Genomic DNA, 20,636 nt, shown 5'->3' with positions numbered 1-20,636 from the left:
AGAATAATAGAAATGGGTTAGATCAATATGTAAGAGCTAGCCAATAAGAGGCTGGAACTAATGGGTCAGGCAGTGATTAAAAGAATACAGTTCCCATGTAATTATTTCGGGTATAAAGCTAGCCGTGCAGGCGTCCGGGTGCTGGGGACGCAGCTCCGCCGCTCCTAATTCAACAAATATGGAGAAAATGGGAACAATGTTTTTGAACAGCTGTGGTAGGAGAGGTTGCCTGTATTGTTTCATTTGAAGGGCATTATCTACCCTAGCCCCCAGATGTACACTCTCTGTAGCAAACTCCTCAGTTACACGGCATGGTAACATATTAATATAACAGTCTTTGCATGGCAATAATTTGGATGAAGTGCCCAGGAAGGTGGACTCTGGTGGTACAGTCTTGGTTAGACTGTCATGAGAACCTTCTGGGCAGTTTTCTGGCTAGAACCCTGTAGGAATGTGGGCTTATGAGGCTGTGTAATGTTCCAGGCCAGCTTATCAATTGGTCATCATGCTAAATTGATGGACATGGCAGCAACGGGCAGAGATGTCGAGCCTCAGAGCAAAGAGACAAAGCACACTCCTGGGACCCAGTGACCACCCTCTCTTAGAGGCCATCCTGGTCTCCCACAGATGAGGTTCATTTGCCATGGGCCTAAGGGTTTGGATTTGATTTTTCTAGCTTTAGCTCTCAGCCTCAACACTCACCACACAGTCAGCTGGGACACCTCTTACTTTTGAGTCTTTCTGGAGACAGAGGAGATCATCTGGGATGGGCAATAAACTGGTTTGTGAGACATTCTTAATGGGTGCTTATTTTAATTGTTATTTAGATTATTCTTCATTAGAAAAAAATACCCCAAGGACACTGGTCTTACTATGGGTAACTGGTATAGTAGAGTATAGTAGAGATTCTTGCCACTTGCTTGTCAGTTAAAACGTCATGGGGAGAAATGGACCCAGGATTGAAACTAGAGGGCAGCAGGAAGTCAGACTGCAGCGGCTCGGTGACTCTTGTACCTGGAAATCACCTGATAAGTATGGCCACCCTAGTGGAGCCTCTGCAGTGACAGGACAGCCATTTGGTTGGAAAATTCATAGCAAAGGATTCAAAGTCCATAGGACCTAAGACAGCTTTCTCTGGAATTTACTATCCAACCTCAGAAGACTCTGGAGACTTTCTGCTGTATGGGACATTACACTGCAGAGACACCCACTGGTTTTTGGCTTTTTGACTTGGCCAGGCAGCTGTGCAAAGAATATGCACACTGCTGTTTGTGAGCTGTGCACACCCTGGAAAGGCTGCCCACTGGAGGCTGCTGCCACTTCACTTCCCCCAGCAAGGCTGGCTATGGGCAACCCTTCCCAGTGCATACAGCCTTTCATTTGTAAAGTCATCCATCAAAACCGTAAGCCGGTCCTTTCAACAGCCCCTCCTGTCCAGAAAGGAGAAAAGAACATTTTGAAATCATTCTGTTAAACCATTTTGCACAAAGTGGATGGATTTTTTTTTTATTAGTTCTCTCCAGAGAACCCTGCAGAGGCTGATTCTGGTGGAATCCATTTGATTCACTGTTTAAGAGGGCCTTCATTCCCCCTCCTGCTGGGCCAGGGAGAGCACACATACACCAGGCCACATTCACAGGTCTCGCTCACACTGCACCATGAAGTACTGACCTGTTAAGCCGGCAGCCTCTGCAGACAGGAAGGCAGTCCAAGAAAGGAGGAAAAACAGGCCAGTTTCCAGCATCGGGAACTCACAAAGCTTGGTAAATTTGGTCAAGTGACAAGATGTGTTAAGGAAAACAACCACTGTTTTTGTAACTAAATCTGCTTGTTGGCTAAGAGGAGTGGATCTGGTGGATGAGAGTCGCAGAACAAAGGCTGATTTTTTGTATCTGAGTAGGTGTAGCACGCAAGCCCGAAGAAGGGGAGCCTGGGTTTATGCTTCACTGCAGGCTCAATTAACCCCAAAAAAATTCAAACCAGTGCTCTGATTTTTTTTTTTTTTAAAGCATCTACTAAGAGTAAACCCAGCAGGCTGTGGGTATGAAATCCCCTGAGTGTGGTTTGGCCCTTGGAGTATCACCCCATAAACACTGGCAGGAAGAGGAAGGCCAAGCAAAGGGACTGAGCCTTGGAATCAGAGGAGCCCCTTAGAGGAGGTGTGGTGTTGGTCCCTAGGATGAAGCCTGAGGCTAGCTCCTCTGTAGAACCCCATTTTCTAGGGGTAGAAACAGGGCAAGAGATGCAGTTATTCACCACGAGAAGGGAACTGAGCAAGCCCTCTTGGTATTAACACATGGAGGAGAAACGGTGTTATTTTTAAGTCAGGCACCTTTTGGCAAGGAGTGGTTCATCTGGCCAAAGGTGATACTTGGGCAATAATCTGTAAACTATACATTAGAATGACATTAAAGGACAGGGACCCAGGATGGGCAAAGAATGGGCTATGTGGAGATGGTTAGGAGCCTCTGATGATGAGAAAGTGTTATGTTGCTAACATGTTTGTTAGGCACAGAGTGCCCTGGAAAATAGCGAGACGTGATTGGCTTGCAATCTTATGCTTTTAGAAGAAAATATGAAACCTATTCTCCATTAAAAAGATGAATAGTGTATATTATGTAGGGGAAAACATGGACTTTAACCTTTAGGATGGAGTATTTGTGCTCAGTCCTTGGCTGTGTGACTTCTGAACAGTGTGTGACTGATCCCCACCTCTGTCCCATGGGCCTTGGCAATAAGAACAATTCACCTCCCCCTGAGTCTGGAGAGTGAAATGAGGTAAGTGCATAGAAGCGATTTGTTAAAATTTAGAAAGCCCGAATATCAAGAGTCAGAATGGCCCAACTTGAAATGTGCACTCCCCTTACTCAGGCATCTAAACCACTGAGTGCCTCCCATTCTCCAGGGGAGAATGAGATGCTGGCATTATCTGACCATTGGAACCAACCCCTGTATAGAATGGTGCACTCAGAACAGTCCTGGCAGGCCGTGAGGGCTATGTGCATTTTTCTGTTGGCGGTTTAGATTAACTTCTTTTGGCAAAACATCCTCCCTGAAAACATGTTTTGAAAGATCTTGATGTGATTCTCCGTGTGGAATAAATAGTTTACCTTAGGTCCTTCCCGGCATTTTCCTTTGTGGGTTAGGAGGGAGGCTTTGCTTCTCTTCAGGTTTGCTCTCCTAATATTTTCGGTTTGTTGTAAAGGGAAGGCTTCTACCTGTTTGGTTATCAGAGTAGTATATCTAAGTAGGCTATAGAAGGTCCCTTCCTTTAACTTCCTCCAAGAAGTCATTAGGTCTGAATTGAAGTACAAGCCTGGAGCCTGAGGATCTAACCAGAGAAGACTATCTTAATGTGGTCACAGTGTCCATGGTAGGGGCGGGCAGACAGCTGTTTATGCCTGCCACCTCTACAGCCTGTCTATAGAGCGAGCTAAAACTGCCAAGCGCCACACAATTAACCCCCGTGTGATAATGGAACACTTTTCATTGGCCCCTGTCTCATCTACCTCTAGGCTCTTTCTTCCAGATGTAACCTGACCTCTGGCCAACTTCCAGCTTCCAGGACTGTTCCCTTTCCACACCCGCCTGCTCACTTCTGTGTCACACGTCCTGCTCACAGCAGCCTGACAGGAGGTCTGATTCCAACTTTCCCACTTCATCTCTGCCAGCAGGGTAAAAAGCCTGGTTTTGAATCCTAGCCCTGAAGCACCCTAGCTGTATGGCCACAGTCAAATTGTTTCGCTTTAATTGTTCGAGATTCTTCAGCTGTTCAATTAGATCTATCTACCTTCCAGGATCCTTGTACAAAGTGTCTGAGAGAAAAAAGAAATATGCTTAGGATCATGGAGGGTGCCAACATTCCCAGTAAATTGCAACTGGTATTAATACCGCCATGCTCATTCTCACTGTTGTGGGAACCAGGGTTAGTATGGGAGGTCCCTTACCTCCTTAATCTTCTGTGTCAAGAGAGGGCATTGATAACATGTCCTATAGGGTGGATTCGAATGACAGGGTCCCTGGGAAGGCCTTGGCACATGCTGTACCTTCCGTCGGTGTTTCCATCATCGTTATAACTACTCTAGTCCAGACAGCATGTGACCTCTGCCATAGCTCCGCCTAATGACTAGGACATAAAAGGAAGCCACATGTAGCGACCATCATTTCTTCATTCCCCCTCCACAGCACAATTGTGAAGCATTTAAAACCCCATTGATCGCTGTCCTGGCCCGCCCTATCCTCTGCTAACTGACAGCCGCGCTCACTGACTTTCTCAACTGTAGCTGGTGCTATTCCGTTTTGGACCTTGGCTCTTCAGTTCTTTCTCTTTACCTCCACGTAGTCAGTCCTGGTGTCCTATGCTCACAACTTTCCTTAGGTGCCAGTTTTTCTAAGCCTGTCTAAGACAACAGCGGTAGACTTGACGGTGGGCAGAGAAAGAAGTTGCCCCCTCTGCTGCTGGCACTGATCCAATGCCTCCTGGTCACCCAGAACAGGGGCTTCAGCAGTGCTGTATCGAATTCAAACCGGTCTCACCACTCACTGCTGAGGAGGCTGTTCAGCCTCCGAAAGACTTCATGCTTGTTGGCTGCTCTACACTGTCCGGGCTTCCACACAGTGACAAAGGATATCAGTGCTGTGACAACTGCATACGCGGAGCCCATTGCAAAGGAGCCAGCGAAGATCCCTAGGAAGTTCCCCACGGACTGGAAGAAGGCGGCAGTGTCAAACGCGTTGGGATTCTCCTTGGGACTGTAGATGGATATGGAGCTGTAAAGAGAAAAGGTAGCATAGTCAGTGGCAGCCAGAGTTGCGCACTTCCTTCTGGGAGAGTCACCCTTTCCAGTGGGACTGGGTGCTGCTGAGAGGAACCCACAAGAAAAACGGGGGAATGAGGTAGAGAGAGCAGCAAGCGCTCCTTGTCTCTTCCAGGCCAGTCCCAGGGTATCCATAGACTACTGTCAGTCAGTAAACATTTGTATATTGGGAGAGCCGTAAAGAATATTGTTTCTGAGCAAACTAGGCATTAAAACATGGTAGGTGTGTATGGAATCTGCTGAGACGATAGAGAGCTGTGAATTATTTAGTGGCCGTATGTCTTCAGTGCTGTTATAGATTCACAAATGTCCCTGATAAAAAGTGCACTTTTATGGCCTGTGCACAAATGGGTGATACAAATCACAGCATGCACAAAATATTCTGCCGTGATCTTGTCATAAGCCACAAAGCATTCCTCTCTCCAGTGTAACCCTGTGGACAGAGAGCCCCGGTGGTGTGCAGAACCCCACAGTATTTACTTCCTGGACAGGCAAAGCCCCCCGCTCTCCCACAGAGATAAATAGCAGCAGCCACCCAAGGTCATTTCTCACATCTAGTTCTCGTGCCAATAGACAGAGCTCCCCAGAGAAACGCAACCCACTAACAGGCAGTCTGTTTAGATAATTTCTTTGTTTGTTTTCAGACAGGGTTTTTTTTTCACTCTGTAGCCTGGTCTGGCCCCAATTCACAGAAATCCTCCTCTATCTACCTCCCAAATGGACAGTAGGCGTGAACCATCCCACTTGGCTTCCGTAGATGTTTCTGAGGATGCTATATTTGATTTTTTTTAATGGAGGCTTCAAATCCTAGCATGCTATTGAGAAGGACTAGGTGTGTCCTATATTAGGGAATATAAACACCTCACAGTGCAGCATTAAAATGAGCTGGTGTACTAACCCTGAACGCTTAGGGAGAATAACGAAGTTAGACTTCAGAGTTTTTATTCTTTATAGTTTTAATTTTAACATGGAGTTTTTAAAATTAGCCAAAAAAAAAAAATTAAGGATTTGGCAGTGCATTCTGGAAAGGACTTTGTAGCTGTGTGGAGAGGAAAAAAAAAGCACACATGCTGACTGAGATTATACAGGATTATAGAGAACGTAACTGAGTCCTTCACGCCAGGTTGGCTCAAGCCTGCTGCCTCTCTGCCCTGGCTCTCTGCCTCTCGACACTAGTTAGGAGCCGGTTCCCTCGGGAAGATGTGTAAGGAAGGAGGGACTGTCCAATGTTCTTTGGGTTTCTATGGATGCCTTTAAGCCCCCAAAGCAGGCTGGACCCTTCTGCTTTGATCTCTTAATTGGAGAAGGTAGATGAATGATGGTGAGGGGAGTCCTGAGGTGTATGTGGGGCTCTGGGGGGGGGGTCATTGCAGTGCCCCTCCTTCCGTGGATGCTAGGCTTTCAGCAAAGCAGAGGAGTAAACACACCTGTGAGTCTTTGCAATTGCCAAGCCCCGGAAAGGTGTTAAACCCCAAGGCTGATGGAAACCTAGGGCTGGAGTAGGGGAAGTCAGAGTTCACCCTGACATTCCCTGACACAAATCTCTTCACAAATTTCTGTGAAGAGACATGAAAGGGAGAATCCTTCCCTTTCTTTCAATGTATTTTAATTAATTAATTAACATATAGTAATATATAGAGCTTTGGAAATAACTCTAAAGTTCTGGAGGCTGTACCAGTGGCTCTGACCCTTTGAGCTGGCACCTCTTCACCCCCATCTCCATCTGGCTGTGTGTGTAATAGTCCTTCTGTACACTGTGACTATGTATTATTTTCATTGGTTAATGAAGAAGCTGACTGGCCTATAGCAAGGCAGGGTAAAGTTAGGTGGGACAATCAAACTGAAGATTCTTGCAGAAAGAAGGGCAGAGTCAGAGAGTCACCCCAGATACAGAAAGAATCAAGATGGGCTTTCCGCACTGAGATAAGGTACCAAGCCACGTGGCAAAGCATAGATAAAATTATGGGTTCATTTAGTGTAAGAGTTATCCAGGAACAAGTCTTAGCTCTTGGCTGAGCATTTGTAGTTAATATTGAATCTTCATGTCCGTTATTTGGGAAGTGGTCATAGCACACGGAAACTTCTGCCTGCACCATCTCCCTGGAAATGCAGTTTCTGGGTGCTCCTGGTATCCCCAGTGACAGCTGGTGACACCTTATGCCATTACCTGTGGGCTGCTTTTCCTCAAACCAATTTCACTTTTATCCAGGTATAAAAGGTTTCGTTAAAGAATACACATAAAATTTTAAGTTTGATATGCTAAATTTATTTTTATAACATATGTGAGAAAGTGTCCATTAACAAAAAGTGCCCATGTGTAACCTCAACTCATCTTGCTGGCCCCACTGATTTTAAAGTATGGTCTTTCGGACAAGTTGTCCTATTTCTGTCCACCAAACATGATGGAGCCTATGCTTATCCAGTTCCAAGTGCTTCTCTGTGATGTCTGCCTTACTAGAAGAGAAAGGCATAAAAGCCCTTGGTCCAGGGAGGCAGTCCATTGATTTTGTTGGTCGTAAGTCTTCCCAGAATATAATCACCGGGTGCCTGCTCTACGCTGGGTGACATTACATGCTGGGTACTGGAGACAGGTGGAGAAGCACACAGAATGGAAGCAAGATCAAGCTCAACAATCACCAGCTGGTGCACGGAAGCCACTCTAAGCAGAAAATCCTAAGATGTGATGACAAGCACAGTGCTGAACGCGATGATGCGAGAGCTATAAAACATTGAACGGTACAAAAGAGGATGCAGGATTTCAGAATAAAGGAGACAGTATTTGATGTCAAGTCAACAGACTGAGCAGGAGAGACTATTCCAGGCACTGAAGGGAGAAACAAGTCAGGCAATGAGGTAGGGGAGTTCAGGGCACCTTCAAGGCATAGCTGCTGCCTAGTTATGGCTGGAACTCAGGAGTGAGTGTGCACAGGAACCCACGTGGAGAGGGAGAGCTGGGTGACAGGGCGTTCCTCAGAGCCATAGTTCTGCATGAAGGGTGCTCACTTACATAGCATTCACTATCTTATGCCTACATTATAATTTTAATCTTTTATTTGTGCATGAGATAAACAGGTTCAATTATGGCTCGTCATCCAGTGCTCCCTCCCTGTTTACTAAAATACAGTAGCTGAAGAAAAGAGAAATCAGTGTCACATAGCTAGTCAGTTTATATGTGAACATTTTGTTTCTTAAATGTTTTCTTAAATTTAAAAAAAAAAAACAAACAAAGGACAACAACAAAACTACTCCCTGGGATAGAATAGGCACTAACACAAAAATAGTGGAATTACTACATTCACTTTAAGACAATAGTTTCTGGGGTACCAGAGCCTTTGCTCAGATGAAGGTGAGTGGGTGCTGCAGCAGGTACCAGCTACAATACTTGGACCCCCTTAAGAAAACCTGTGTTCAAAGTTGGCTTCCTTACCTACACGTCAAGCATTGTACAACCTCACTTGGGTCATTTTTTCTTTGTCTAGTGCTTGGCATGTGGAAATCTTTGCTAAAGATGATGGGATGTTCTTAGGCAGAAAGCACGGGGGGAGGAAGGGAGGGGAGAAAGAAAAGAAAGAAGGAAAGAAAGAAAAAAAAGAAAGGAAGGAAGAAGAAAAAAGAAAGGAAGAAAGAAATAAAGGGTCTTGAAAAAGTTAATTCTTAAAAGGAATTATCGCCTGTAATATTTCTATTAGGCATTAAGTAGATGTAGTCATGTTGTGGATACTATTGAAGTACTCAGCCCAACTCTGAGAATCACTCTTGTGCCTTGTTACTCATATCACAGCTTTGGCACCTCTTGCTTGGAGACCTTAGCAGGTAATCATATTCAGGTTCTGCTTCATCACCTGATCAATAGGGGTGCTAGTATCCCTCCATACCTGTGAGTGTATGAAGCACATGGAAAACCCCTATGTAGATCCTGTCAATTCCAGGGTTACTCAGTAAGTGCTAATAATGTGTACTCAGACAAAGACTCAGTGGAAGCTGTTTATCCTCATCATCACCATCACCATCATCATCATCATCATCATCATCATCATCATCATCATCATCATCATCATCATCCAGCGAAGAATTTTCTCGTCTCACACTGGCAGAGAGCAGAGTTCTATAATATGAAGTAAGCTTTTGTTTCAAGAGTGGACAGGAGGGGCATGACTGCCTGCCTGCCCACTCTTGAGGTTGTTAGCAAGGAACTAGTCATATGAGTGGGTTTAGAGGGACAAGACACCATAGCAATGTATCTCAAGGATGTCATGTTCATCACAGAGTTCTTATCAACAGCATCAAGGAACATTGTCCTGGCAGGCTGGGCAAGGGTCTCCCCAGGGATAAGAAGGTACCAAAACTCTATTTAAGATGAAACCTAGCAGTGATGCCACCTGGCTTCTCGGGAAGAATGATGCAGGAGGAAAGCGAAAGCTAGCTGTCTCCAGGAAGACACCTTCTCTACACTCTCAAGGTTCCAGAGAATCGGTCTTCCAGATTATTGGTCCTGGAAAGACATCTCTTTGGGCTCTGGTTTCCAGTTGTGACACTAAGCCTCTGTATTGGGTACAGTAGATAAATTTAGAAGCTGGAAACAGCCCAAGATTTAGGTTGCATATACAGAGTGATTAAGCAATGTCAGCTCTTGTGACTTGACTCCTGTGCCAGTTGTGATGGCTGCACCATTAGTGGGTAAAAATTTTGGAAGAACAAGAGAAGGGAAAAGGAAGTAGACTCTCTGTACCTGTTCACTGGCCATCCTTCAGAGTACCAAAGAGGCACTGTGCACAGCACAAGCTGGTGTCTATAGTCACTAGAGTTTTGAAGAGGATGGAAGCAATAGCTTTGAAAATATTATGACCAGAAATACCCAGGAGTGTTTAAATATTCATCTCATAAGATGGAAATAAGTCTAGGTTATCGATTTATCCCGTTCAAGAACTGACTGCTCAGCAGAAACTAGGAAATAAATGTGTGCCGGCCCTTCTACCTAAGAAATTTGAAATAAATGAAGTATTGTATCGTGAAGAAACAACATTAATAAGGGTCTTTATTTTTCAATGTACCACTTAAGATTCACAGGCACCACTAAGATTCTGTCTACTATTTCTCAATAACTAATTTTTTTATGCCTATAATAAAATGGTCCTAAAATGAAAAGTCTTGGTGGCATAGGGAGCACTGAGTATCTGAATTTGAAACAGATCTTGGCTCTGTCTCATTGGCTGCGTGACCTTGATCAAATTACTTAAACTATTTGTATTCCCATTTCTATAAAATTATAATAGTACCCACCATGTAGGGTTGCTATGACAATTAAATGCTTCGGCATTTTAAAGCTCTTCAAATGGCATCTGGTGCCTGGAAGAAACTAGATAATAATTTCTTAGGGAAATCTTCCTTCTTCAAATGATAAATTTCATTTTTTTTTATATTTCTGACTGTGTCTCTTTCCTACTCTCTCTTGGTTTAGTTCTGAAGGAAGGATTTCAAAATAGACATCCCATGAAAACTTTCATCTATATGGAGCCAAACCTTTTCTGACTATCCCCTGGTCTAGATCTCTAAGGGACAGGAATCACTGGCGCATGCAAAGTATTTAGTACAGAGGATTCTGTGGCGTACAGTGGGTTCATGGTACAAATGGAGGCAGCAAGGATGGGGAGGGGCTAAAAAGAAAAAAAAGGAAGGTGGGAAAAACAACTGAGCGAGACTGAGAGTATAGATAGTAAGGCAAGCGTGGTCTCATTGGCCCCACCTATGACGTGGATTACCTTTCCGTCCTGGATCTTATTGACTCACCCTTTTCCAACTGTTATAGCTAAGTCAAGCCTCTTAGCTTCCAAGACTGTTCTCTCTTGATATTCTTCACGACAACCCCTAAAATACTTCACTACACAGTTGCTTATAGAAACCGCAGGCCATGCGATGGCCTCAGGTTCCAGGCAGCTATGTAGCTACACTGTGCCCTGCTGCATGGTCCTCCTGCAACTCAGGTGACTCTTTAGAACAAGTTCCTTCTGCACCTTTCAGTCTACTCTCACTTTCTTTGCTGACATTAAATCAATGCCACTAGAAAGTTTATAAAAAATGTTAAGTGAACATACTGTGTTCCATTTAGAATTTTCATGACTTTAATCATTAAAAAATACTATAGCCAAAAATATTTTTTAAATATCTTTCCGTTTCTCTTTCAAAATTTTAATCTCTAACAAAGAAACTCAAACTATTGACACCAGTTCATTGACAAGAGCTCTTGATCAGTTGCAACATAAATAAGAGATAGCTTTTCCCCCCTAGAACTGCTTTACTTGAATGATATAGAACTCCCCTTTGTGCTGGAGAAGTACAAAGGGGAGCATGATGGCTTGGTCAAACTCCATTATTCAGTTACTTTTCTTGATTAAAACTTAAACCTCAACCTTCACAGCAGGGTTCCTCCTCTACACACAGAAAAGTCTAGAGAGGGCACCAAGTGGTTTCTTGAAGGGATGAGCACCAGCAAGGTCGTCCCCTTGCTGGTACTCTATGGGTGCTAGAGGGTGTGCCTGGCTCTTGTTCTTGGCAAGACACGCTCAAGTCTCCGTTCTGCTTCCTGTTGAATCATTCTCCTGGATGTGCCTCAGCTCATGTGCCGTTGAGAACTCTTTCTCAGGTACCAGCTCAGTCTTCATTTTCCTTGCCAGCTGCACATATTCCTGCTTATCCTCATGGCTTGAATTAGTGGCTGCTGGGCGTCAGTGGCTTTACCGCTTTTCCTGATCTCAGAAGGTTCCCCTGGGAAGTCCTCTAGGTCAAGAAACAGCACTGACCAGCTGATCTCACCTGCTTTCCAAATACAGCAAACCAGGGAGCCTACAGGTCTTGGTTCAACCGGCTCCTGCTTTTTAACTTCTTTAGGCCAGAAAGTGTACCAGTCCCTATGTGCTTGTGCCCCATGCTCTTAGGATCCATAACCAAGAATTCCCTTCTTTGACACTGCTTGGAGAGGCACTTAGCTCTCTCTTAGAGGATGAGTTGGCAGTTCCAGCTGTCTACTGATTTAGAGGAGCCCCTTGCATGTGGCTGAGGGGAGAAGAAGCATTCCTATGAAGAGGAGCAGTATCATTGCATCTCAATGCTACAACTCTATGGGGACATCTCCATCCTTCTCACCCCACGGCACTGGCTGGTCCCTTGAATTCAGCAGTTGGCAGGTGTGGGCCTCTCCACTATGAAGCCCCATTGCAGCCCCTTTGCATTTTCAACTGAGTCCCTAACCCAATCTGAAAAACCAGAAGACGTTCACAAGAAAAGCGCTCCTGTGTCTTGTGCTATTTAATGTCAGGGGCTTACAGTTTATTTTCTCCTCATCTACGGTTGGGTTGGGTTATCCTTCTGCTCCTCGGGACACATTTTAAAAGAGTGACAGCAAGCCCAGAAACAGCCATGTACTTCCTTAGGAGCTATTCCATTTTGTTGGACTTGTAAGTCACAGGCGGGGACCAGGCAGGAGAAAAGAATTAATTACAGTGTTAGTTGCATTTAAAGCTCTTTGTACTAAGAAAAGAAAGATGAACAGAACAAGAAACAAGTGGATCCTTATCTATTATTTATCTTTTAATAACTATACCAACGTGCCCTTTCCCAGGGAACTTGCTTAATTATGAATAAGGAATTGATTTTTATGGGGCCAAGAATTGTGTGTACACATTGGAATTCTTTCTGGCGTCTGCCTGCCCATTATTCGGGCTTATGTTCTGCCAGAGGCTGATGAAGTTCTGTCAAGAGAACCTGCTGTAAAACATAATGGCTTCAGGAATTGGGGGCATTCCAGGCACCCTGGGAGGTTAGAGGAGCTGTCTTAATAATAAGAGGTCTTGGCCAGAAGTTCACTGAGCATGAGTTAGAAGCATAGGGTTTCACCTTCTCAAGGGCCAAGGGGCCGGGCAGAGGGCTGTGCCAGGGGAGGCTCATTAATTAACTCTTTCGGTTTCTGAAGTATCATTTATTGATTGCTTGTGAAGAGCCCAGATTCATACACAGAGAGTGATGATTTTCCAGGCCCTTGACAAATAAGATCGTGTCATTCTAATGTCAGCCACGGGAGAAAAAAAAAAAAGGACAATTCTGCAGGAAGTAGCAGTTGTGTCAAAACCAGACCGTGAATAATGCAATCTCAAGCCTCAAGCCAAATTGTTCCATTCTACCAACAAATATCCATTGCCCCTACTGTGTGCAGACATTGTTGCAAGCACTGGGGACACAACAGGGACAAAACACAGCTGATCTCAAGTTGCAGTGGAGAAGACAACATGAATACAGCTCAGCAAACAAATACATGAGGGGTTGACAACCGCTAAAGAGAAGCTGAGGTGGCCTGAGAGGAAGGGAGGGCGTGCTGGAGGGCGTGCGTGCCTGTGCGTGCTGCGCAGAAAGGCTGCCAGAGACTGGCTGTGAGGGAAGTGGGGTGGAAAGAACTTCTTGGGCTCTGAAGCAGAGCATCCGGGGAGGGCCAGAGGAGTCACAGGAGCCAGTAGGGTTGGAGGAATGTGTGAAGGATAAGAGGCAGGGCTAGAGCGGGCATGTAACTGACTTTCAAGTCAGCACTAGGATTTTCCTCTAGGGCTACAAGGGCAGCCGCTGAAGAGTTTGGAGGGCCGAGGAAAGGTACAGAATATTCTAACATCAGAGGAAGTCGGACAGCTGGCGAGTTGACATCACAGTGCAGCCAAAGACTGAAGCAGTCAGATCTCTCCTTCACAACCTAGCAGCTAGAGGCTGACCCCGGAACGAGATCCCAGAAAAGACAGGGGCAGTGAGGACGAAGACCAAGGAACACATAAGAGGCTAAAGGACAGATGGGTTTCAGAGGAGCAGGTGCAACAAGCGTCTGAAAGGTGACCATGAAGAGGAGGGTGGGAGGCCCGTGGAGAAATGACTGGCTTTATGTTTCTAGTAGGGAAGATAAAGCCTGCCAGTAAAACACCATTGGAAGATATTTGAGATTATATTCCACTTCACAATGTCCTGGTTCTTAGATCTGAACAAGAATGGGATGGGTTCTACAAAAGAGCCTTGAGGTCTCTGAAGTTAGAGATGCTTAAACATAAAACGAAGCATGCCTAGCCAGGGCGCTATCAAGGAAATCCATGCAATTGCGAGTTGTTAACAGGGCGCCTGGAAACTGCTCACTGAAGGGTCGCTGACTGATTTTCCTTCTTCCTTCACATCTGCCAGGGGAAGAGGCAGGACACACAGCTGCTGGAAAGACTGGCACAGCCAAGGAGTGATCAGTCTCTCAAAGGACGCAGCGAGGGTGTCATGATTTCGTCAGCATCGAACAGTTAGGAAGTTCAGCACAGAACCACGCCCCTGACAGTTTCCTAAGTGGCTCTGGTCCATTAAATGCCAACAACCTCAAGGTGACACAAAGAACTCTCTAGTTTAAAAGTGGTTAAAAAGGAGGGTGTGTGTGTGTGTGCGAATTATATGTGCATTTTCATTGAAAGGCGATCCTAAATTACTTTGCAATTTAGCCTGAAAATTCTTGTCAGAATTAAATTAGCCTGTCGGCTTTGAGAAAATTTCTCTCATACCTAATATTGAAAGTGAGTTTTAGATAGCCTTAGAGATGAAAGTAGCTTGCAAACACTCTTAGAATGTCCATTTTCTTCCTTTTTATTTTTTTAAAGCAGAAATAGGAATTTGAATGCCATGGGCCTTGGTGAGAGATGGGGGTGAGGAAAGTAAAGGGAACAGGATTCCTGTGTCCCAGTGGGAATTCATCCCCCCCCTTTCCAACTTCTCTGTATTCATTAATCCTTATTAATAAAATCTTAGCTCCGACTGTCATGTGATATGCAAAACTTGGAGTCAAATAGAAATGATACTGAAATGTGGGTCAATAGCCACTCACAATGCAAGCCTAGTAAAAATGAAAATATAATATAAACAAGTGCACGTCAGACAATATTAATCCCCAAGTCTGAAACCAGAGAATGGAGTTGGATTCTCTTTCACTTCAGGTTAATAGAGGACTCAAAATACCTTCTCACCCCTGTCCAGAACTTGTCATGTTGACCATTTTGTAAACATTATTTCATACAAGCCTCACCATAGCCCCCTGAAGCAGGGGCACTGTCATTTCATTTTCTAGGTGAGGAAGCTATGGCTTTAATGACATTAGGAGACTATATGTCCTTCATTGTCTTTAATCCTCTCAGCAACCTAGTGAAGAAAGTGTTCTCATCTACACACAGACAGAGTCAAAGGCGGGAAAGCCTTGGCCCAGCCTGATTCGCAGCCATAAAACACCAGCTTCTCAACTCAGGGCTCCCTGCTAGACATCCGTGCTGCTGACTAAGAGGGGGAGCATCTGGATGTACCACCTGGGAGTGCGCAAAGGAATGACTCAGCAGAAACAAGCCATTCTAAGAAGATGACGATTTTAGGACTTCTACTCCTGATTGCAAGGGAGAAAAAGATGATGCTAGTTAAAATATCCATTCTGATCTGGCCACCCATGGGTAGGATTTCTTACCAGAGACCTTTTCTTTGTAGTAAACAACTGTATCCATGTCTCCTGACATTCCTGTCAATATTAGCTCTGGCTTCCATTCCACCTATTGTCCATTGTCCCCCCTGCTTGCAACATGTAGCCACTATTGTCTCCTTATAGCAATTACTTATCTTACTCTCCGAGCAAAATATAGAGATAAAATTATATTTAAGTAACATTTCTTTCAGGGTTAGGATTAGGTGCGTGCATCCGGATATAACACCTGGAACATTGAGAAGCTCCCAAGAGAGGCTGACTTTATAGTTGTTAATATTTATATTAGCATTACTAGAGGACCATTTCTAAGACCATGGGGACAGCTAGGATTTGCCATTAATGTGTCAGAACTTCATTAGAATCTTTTAAGATGGAATAGGCAATACAAACAGTTAGATCAAATACTGAATTTCCCTTTTTCTCAGTGAGGCCTATAGAGCTACCAGGATAGTACTGAACAAATCGGAGGCATGTACATTTTTAACAGTGACTGAGAACTAAAGACTCCCATTTGTCCTGCCAACCAAACAGAGCTGAATTTTTAACTGTTTTCCCAGGGAAGGGAACCCTGAGACACAAAGACATATACCTGGAAGAAGATATGTTTGTGAACAGTGTCTAATGATGTTTTGAGGAATTGTTGATAGCAATGACCAAGAGATGAAGCATGAACCCACTGGAGTCTGCTTTCATAGGGGCAGCCAATTCACCGCTCCTTATATGCTACATGGAGATAAGAAGAATCAGACACTGATGCTCATTTGGGTTGGTGCCCGAGTGTCCCACAAGTGCTGTGTGCTGACTACATGGCTGGTGAGTGGCTGACTGAAATGTTGCTTTTCTCTGGCTGGGTCAAAGGCCGTTTCACAGACAACTAGCTGCCTTCCTAATCTGGGGGGCTTTTCATTCAACCCTCTCTGATTCTAAACAGCTGCCGGAGACAGCTGATAGAGAAGGCAACGCCTGGAAAATATTTGTTCCGATCAACTGATTCACTCAGACCTTCTCTCCTGCCACTGCTTTCCCATTTATTAGCAATGAAATTTGCATCTGGGTCTTGGCTTTCAGCTCACCTATGGCTAGATTTCTGTAAGATCCAGTGTCATTTAGGATATATCATCTCACACACACACACACACACACACACACACACACACACACACACCCCAGAAGCTGAGGAAATTGTCCCTTGAACACTAAATTTTGATATAGTACTTTGGTGATTAGGACCACGTGGTATACACATGTCTTTGAGAGAGCTTCAAACTAAAGAACTCCTGGACTCCATAGAGGACACAGACTGGCCGTGGCTCAAGAGGAAACCACACAAGTTCCAGAGACAGGCTGCTCCCCCTGGAGGCCAGCAGGTAGAAGGACTGTCTTTTGGTGGTCTGTCTTCCCCACCCCAGCTCTCTCTCTGAATTTATTGAGTGGGTGTTTTTCAGCAACCATGTGATCTCTTTAACGAACTAGGGTTGTGTTATACATCTCAGATGGAACGAAGGTTATACATAAATTGCAAATTCTTTGGGCAAAAAGGGTAGAAGTCAATAATTAGACCTCACTATCTCCTCTGGATTAAGTGTATTCATTAGACTTTTAGTCAAACCTATTACTGCCTTCTCAGAAAATTCAGTTTAAAATAAATGCCTCGGGGCCATTGTTAGAAAGCATCCAAATGGAAACAGGTGAGGTGCACAAGGAAGGAGGCTGCCCCTTAAATTAACAGAAGGAAATATGCAGGACTGTGAGGCTTTTCAGATCCTGTGTGTGAAGGCAGGATGGCTAAAGGGGGCACCTTAAAATCACGTGCTGAGAAAAAACAAATCCTTGTTTTTGTCTATGAAAAGCCCATTTTGTCAATCAATGCTAACATACATTACTAGGAAAAGCTTATTGCGTTTAAATAGAGATTACAGTACCATGACTATCTTATTAGTAATTTCATCCAGAGAAAAAAATGTGTTTATCCTGTAATAGCGCCAGCACCGGGACCCCAGTGGCATGGCATCCCAGAGAACTGGGCAGCAACCAAGCCATGCTTGGCCTGATCTTCCTGACCACCATTCTTTCCACTTTGTCCAGTCTGTGGAGCTGGAGATTAAGAAGACTTCTGGGTCTGGAGAGTCCCGCTGAAAATATTCAACTCTTAAAATTCTGAATTTCAGAAAAAAGAAAAAGAATGTTAACTGATAACAAAAAATGAGGGAGGTGAAAATTCTTGGCTTTTCAAAACATAACAGAACAAACCAGAATGATACAAAAAGATAGTTTGTTAGTGAACTGAGCCTTCACCCTGCATAGTGCCCCTTTAATGATACTTTCATACTTAACTTGAAAAGCTTATATAGTCTAGCTCAGCAAAACGTTCGGTGGTGAAATTCTTTGGGACTCCGAGGGTTCTTCGTTTCACTTTTAACAGCTCATTTATTGAGGGACTTTTGCAAGCCAGAATTGTGATCATTGTTTTGAATACATTACTAGCTAATCCTTGCAACAAACCCATAGCAGAAATAGTATTGTTTGCACATTACAAGGGAAAATTGAGACCGATTAAGCAACACAGCCAAAGTCATGTAGTAAATGGTACCATTGACATCGGATCCCTTGCCAATCTGCAGCAAAGCCTCTGTGTTGTAAGCTCAACCTTGAAGCCCACACCCTGTGAATGGTTTTGCAGGTCTCTGTTTAAAGAAAAAGTTAGCTGGAGGTGGCCCAGTAAGTAGGCTCCTTCATGAGATATTCCCCACTGGGTGTCTTCACATAACTTAGTTTAACTTGAATATTCACATTTTCTTTGTTCTTTTTTTCTTCTGTATTTATTTAGCAGTGAACCAGCAAAAATAATTCAAAAAGGAAAGTAACCCAACAGGTTATCCCAAGAAAGAAGAGCGTTTGAAACAGAAAGAGAACAAGGTTAGTTTTGCTTCACACCTTCCCCCTAGTCACAACAAAATGTTTGTGTTTGAAAGGTAGGATGCCTTCTTTATCTGGCAGTAAGTAGCATATCTATCCTTGGCTGCTCCTGAATTATTTTTAGGTAATTAAAACAGTGTTCTTCTATCAGAATTCAATACAATTCCCAATGGAGACCTTTGGGTGGCAAGATGCTTCAGGCCCTCATCACCAAGCAAACTTGAGTATATCTAGACAGGATGTAACTGCACTTCGGACCTGGAACAGTGAGATTTGAATTGTGTGATTTGTTCTTCAGAACACACACATGTGCACGCACACACACATACACCCTATCAAACACACACACATGAACACACATCACCACACACACATAGCATACACACATACACACACACCACGTACACACATCACACAGACATCACATACTACATGCACACACCACACATATACACACATATACCACACACCCACACATACCATACACACATTCCACACACACCACACATACATAACACACGCACCACACATACATAACACACGCACCACAAACACATACACACATACAACACACACACTACACACATACACAATCACACAGACTACACACTACATACACACACTAAACACACCACAGACACCACATATACACGTACATACTCACACATCCCACATCTCATACATACCACACATACACACATACATACCACACACCACACATACCACACATACCACACATACATAACACACACATAGCTGCGGTCATGACTCTCTTGACCCAGGCCTCCTACAGAGGTCCTCCCTGAAGCTCTCAGCTTGGTTCCTCTGGTTCAGTTGTTAAGGAGATCCCGTCATAGACCCACATTCTCTTTTGGCTTCAATACAGTCCATTGTAACTACATTTTATGCCAGTGGGGAATCCCTGCTCTGCCTACAACCCCTCTCAGTCTTCTTCCTAAGGTCACCGCACCCTGCAACGCTGTCGAGCGGAAAACCCTCATCTTCCTTCTTCATAGCGGCTTCTCCTACAATGCTCCCGTTCCCACTCCTGGATTTAAATCAACAGACCCTCCTCCTTGACACATTGCATTCCTCTGGAACTTCTCGACTAAGAAGCAGTGTGAGGTGGGTGTGAGCATGACCGTGTGAGGATGGCCAGGAAGAACCTCTGAGTCTCTGCATGGACTGGAGCCTTGCCCTTGCCCTCAACTGCCCACAAACGCGGTAAGGAGTATACGTGAGCGATGAAAGCAGCAATGGAGATTTCGCTGGGGAGAATCATGGTGGCATTCTGATCCCCAGGAGGCAGTTCGGGGACATTGGCTTGGTTGGTTTGGACAGGGAACAGGCTTGGCCCCATAAAGGAGAGAACTGGAGCCCCCTGCACACTGGCTTTGTATTATATCGTCCTGTCCGACAACACACACACAAAACAATCTCTGGTGGCTGAGCTTAGAAAGGGAAAGAGTCTGGCTTTCTGTCGTTTTCTAGAACAGAATGATGTGGAGTCTTTTTGCAATCTGCTTTCTGTAGCCCCGAGCCAAGCTTTACTCCGTGGGTTTCTCCACCTCCTCTGAATGATGTGGGAAAGAAAGTAGGGCACAACACAGTTTGGCAAAGCCTGGACAAAAGATGACTCTGGAGGTGAAATATACACGCTACAGCTCCAGGGCTCATGAAGTACAGACTTTCATTTAAGAGGTCTGGACCATGTGGGAGATTAGTGGGAGCATGCATTGTAATCTCTTCCCAGCCCCTGTTCACTCGCAGGCGCCCACAGCCCTCTATTTCTTTAGGTGTCGGAGGGTGTCACAAGTGCATGAAGGATACTGGCTTTGATAGATGTTCTTCCTACACTCAAGGCTTATTCATCTGTAGCTCTGGAGGCCACCAGCCTATTGAGGTTTTATCTTTCCCATAAGTTACCCAGAGTAGATGTCACATCTCTGTTCCTTCATAGTTGAACAGTTCCTGTTGGATTATCTGACTGTTTTCATCAAAGATATGGCATATGGGGTCATTAAGATGACAGTCTTGCTTATGGGCTATGAAAAACCTAATACACAGATTCTCTTCCTCCAGGTCAAAGCAAACCCTTTCCTGGAACTCCTTTAACTCAAGTGAACATTCAGGAAAAGGAAAGTACCAGAACATTAATTACGAGTCCACGAAAGTTGCTACTTCTCTCAGACTTAAGGGGAAATTTTAGCTTCCTTTTAGCTACCCCATACTTACCGATAAAGACGGGAGAAAATTGGCTCCTGTAGTCTCAAATTTAGAGGGTCCTTAAAGTTCCAAGGAAGGGAGGATGCTAAAAGAGGCTGCGAACTAGATTCAGTGAACATTCTAAGTGTCACTGAGGTTGTTAGTCAGTGATTCAG

The 20,636-nt window shown here is 44.4% G+C and overlaps 1 protein-coding gene across 1 annotated transcript in view; it reads right to left on the bottom strand.

Annotated features, from left to right (window-relative positions):
- Slc9a9 (solute carrier family 9 member A9) overlaps positions 1–20,636 on the bottom strand; it is a 559,136-nt gene that overhangs the window by 300,207 nt on the left and 238,293 nt on the right. Inside the window, exons 7-8 of the mRNA XM_005366691.3 lie at positions 4,632–4,770; positions 1,672–1,777 (exon numbers count right to left, since the gene is read on the bottom strand). Coding sequence (XP_005366748.1) covers positions 1,672–1,777; positions 4,632–4,770 — 245 coding nt within the window. The remainder of the gene's footprint in view (positions 1–1,671; positions 1,778–4,631; positions 4,771–20,636) is intronic.

Source organism: Microtus ochrogaster, unplaced genomic scaffold (assembly GCF_000317375.1).
Source record: "Microtus ochrogaster isolate Prairie Vole_2 unplaced genomic scaffold, MicOch1.0 UNK12, whole genome shotgun sequence".
Lineage (NCBI taxonomy): Eukaryota > Metazoa > Chordata > Mammalia > Rodentia > Cricetidae > Microtus > Microtus ochrogaster.
Note: the sequence above shows the minus strand (reverse complement) of the source record. Positions and strands in the feature narration are given on the sequence as shown.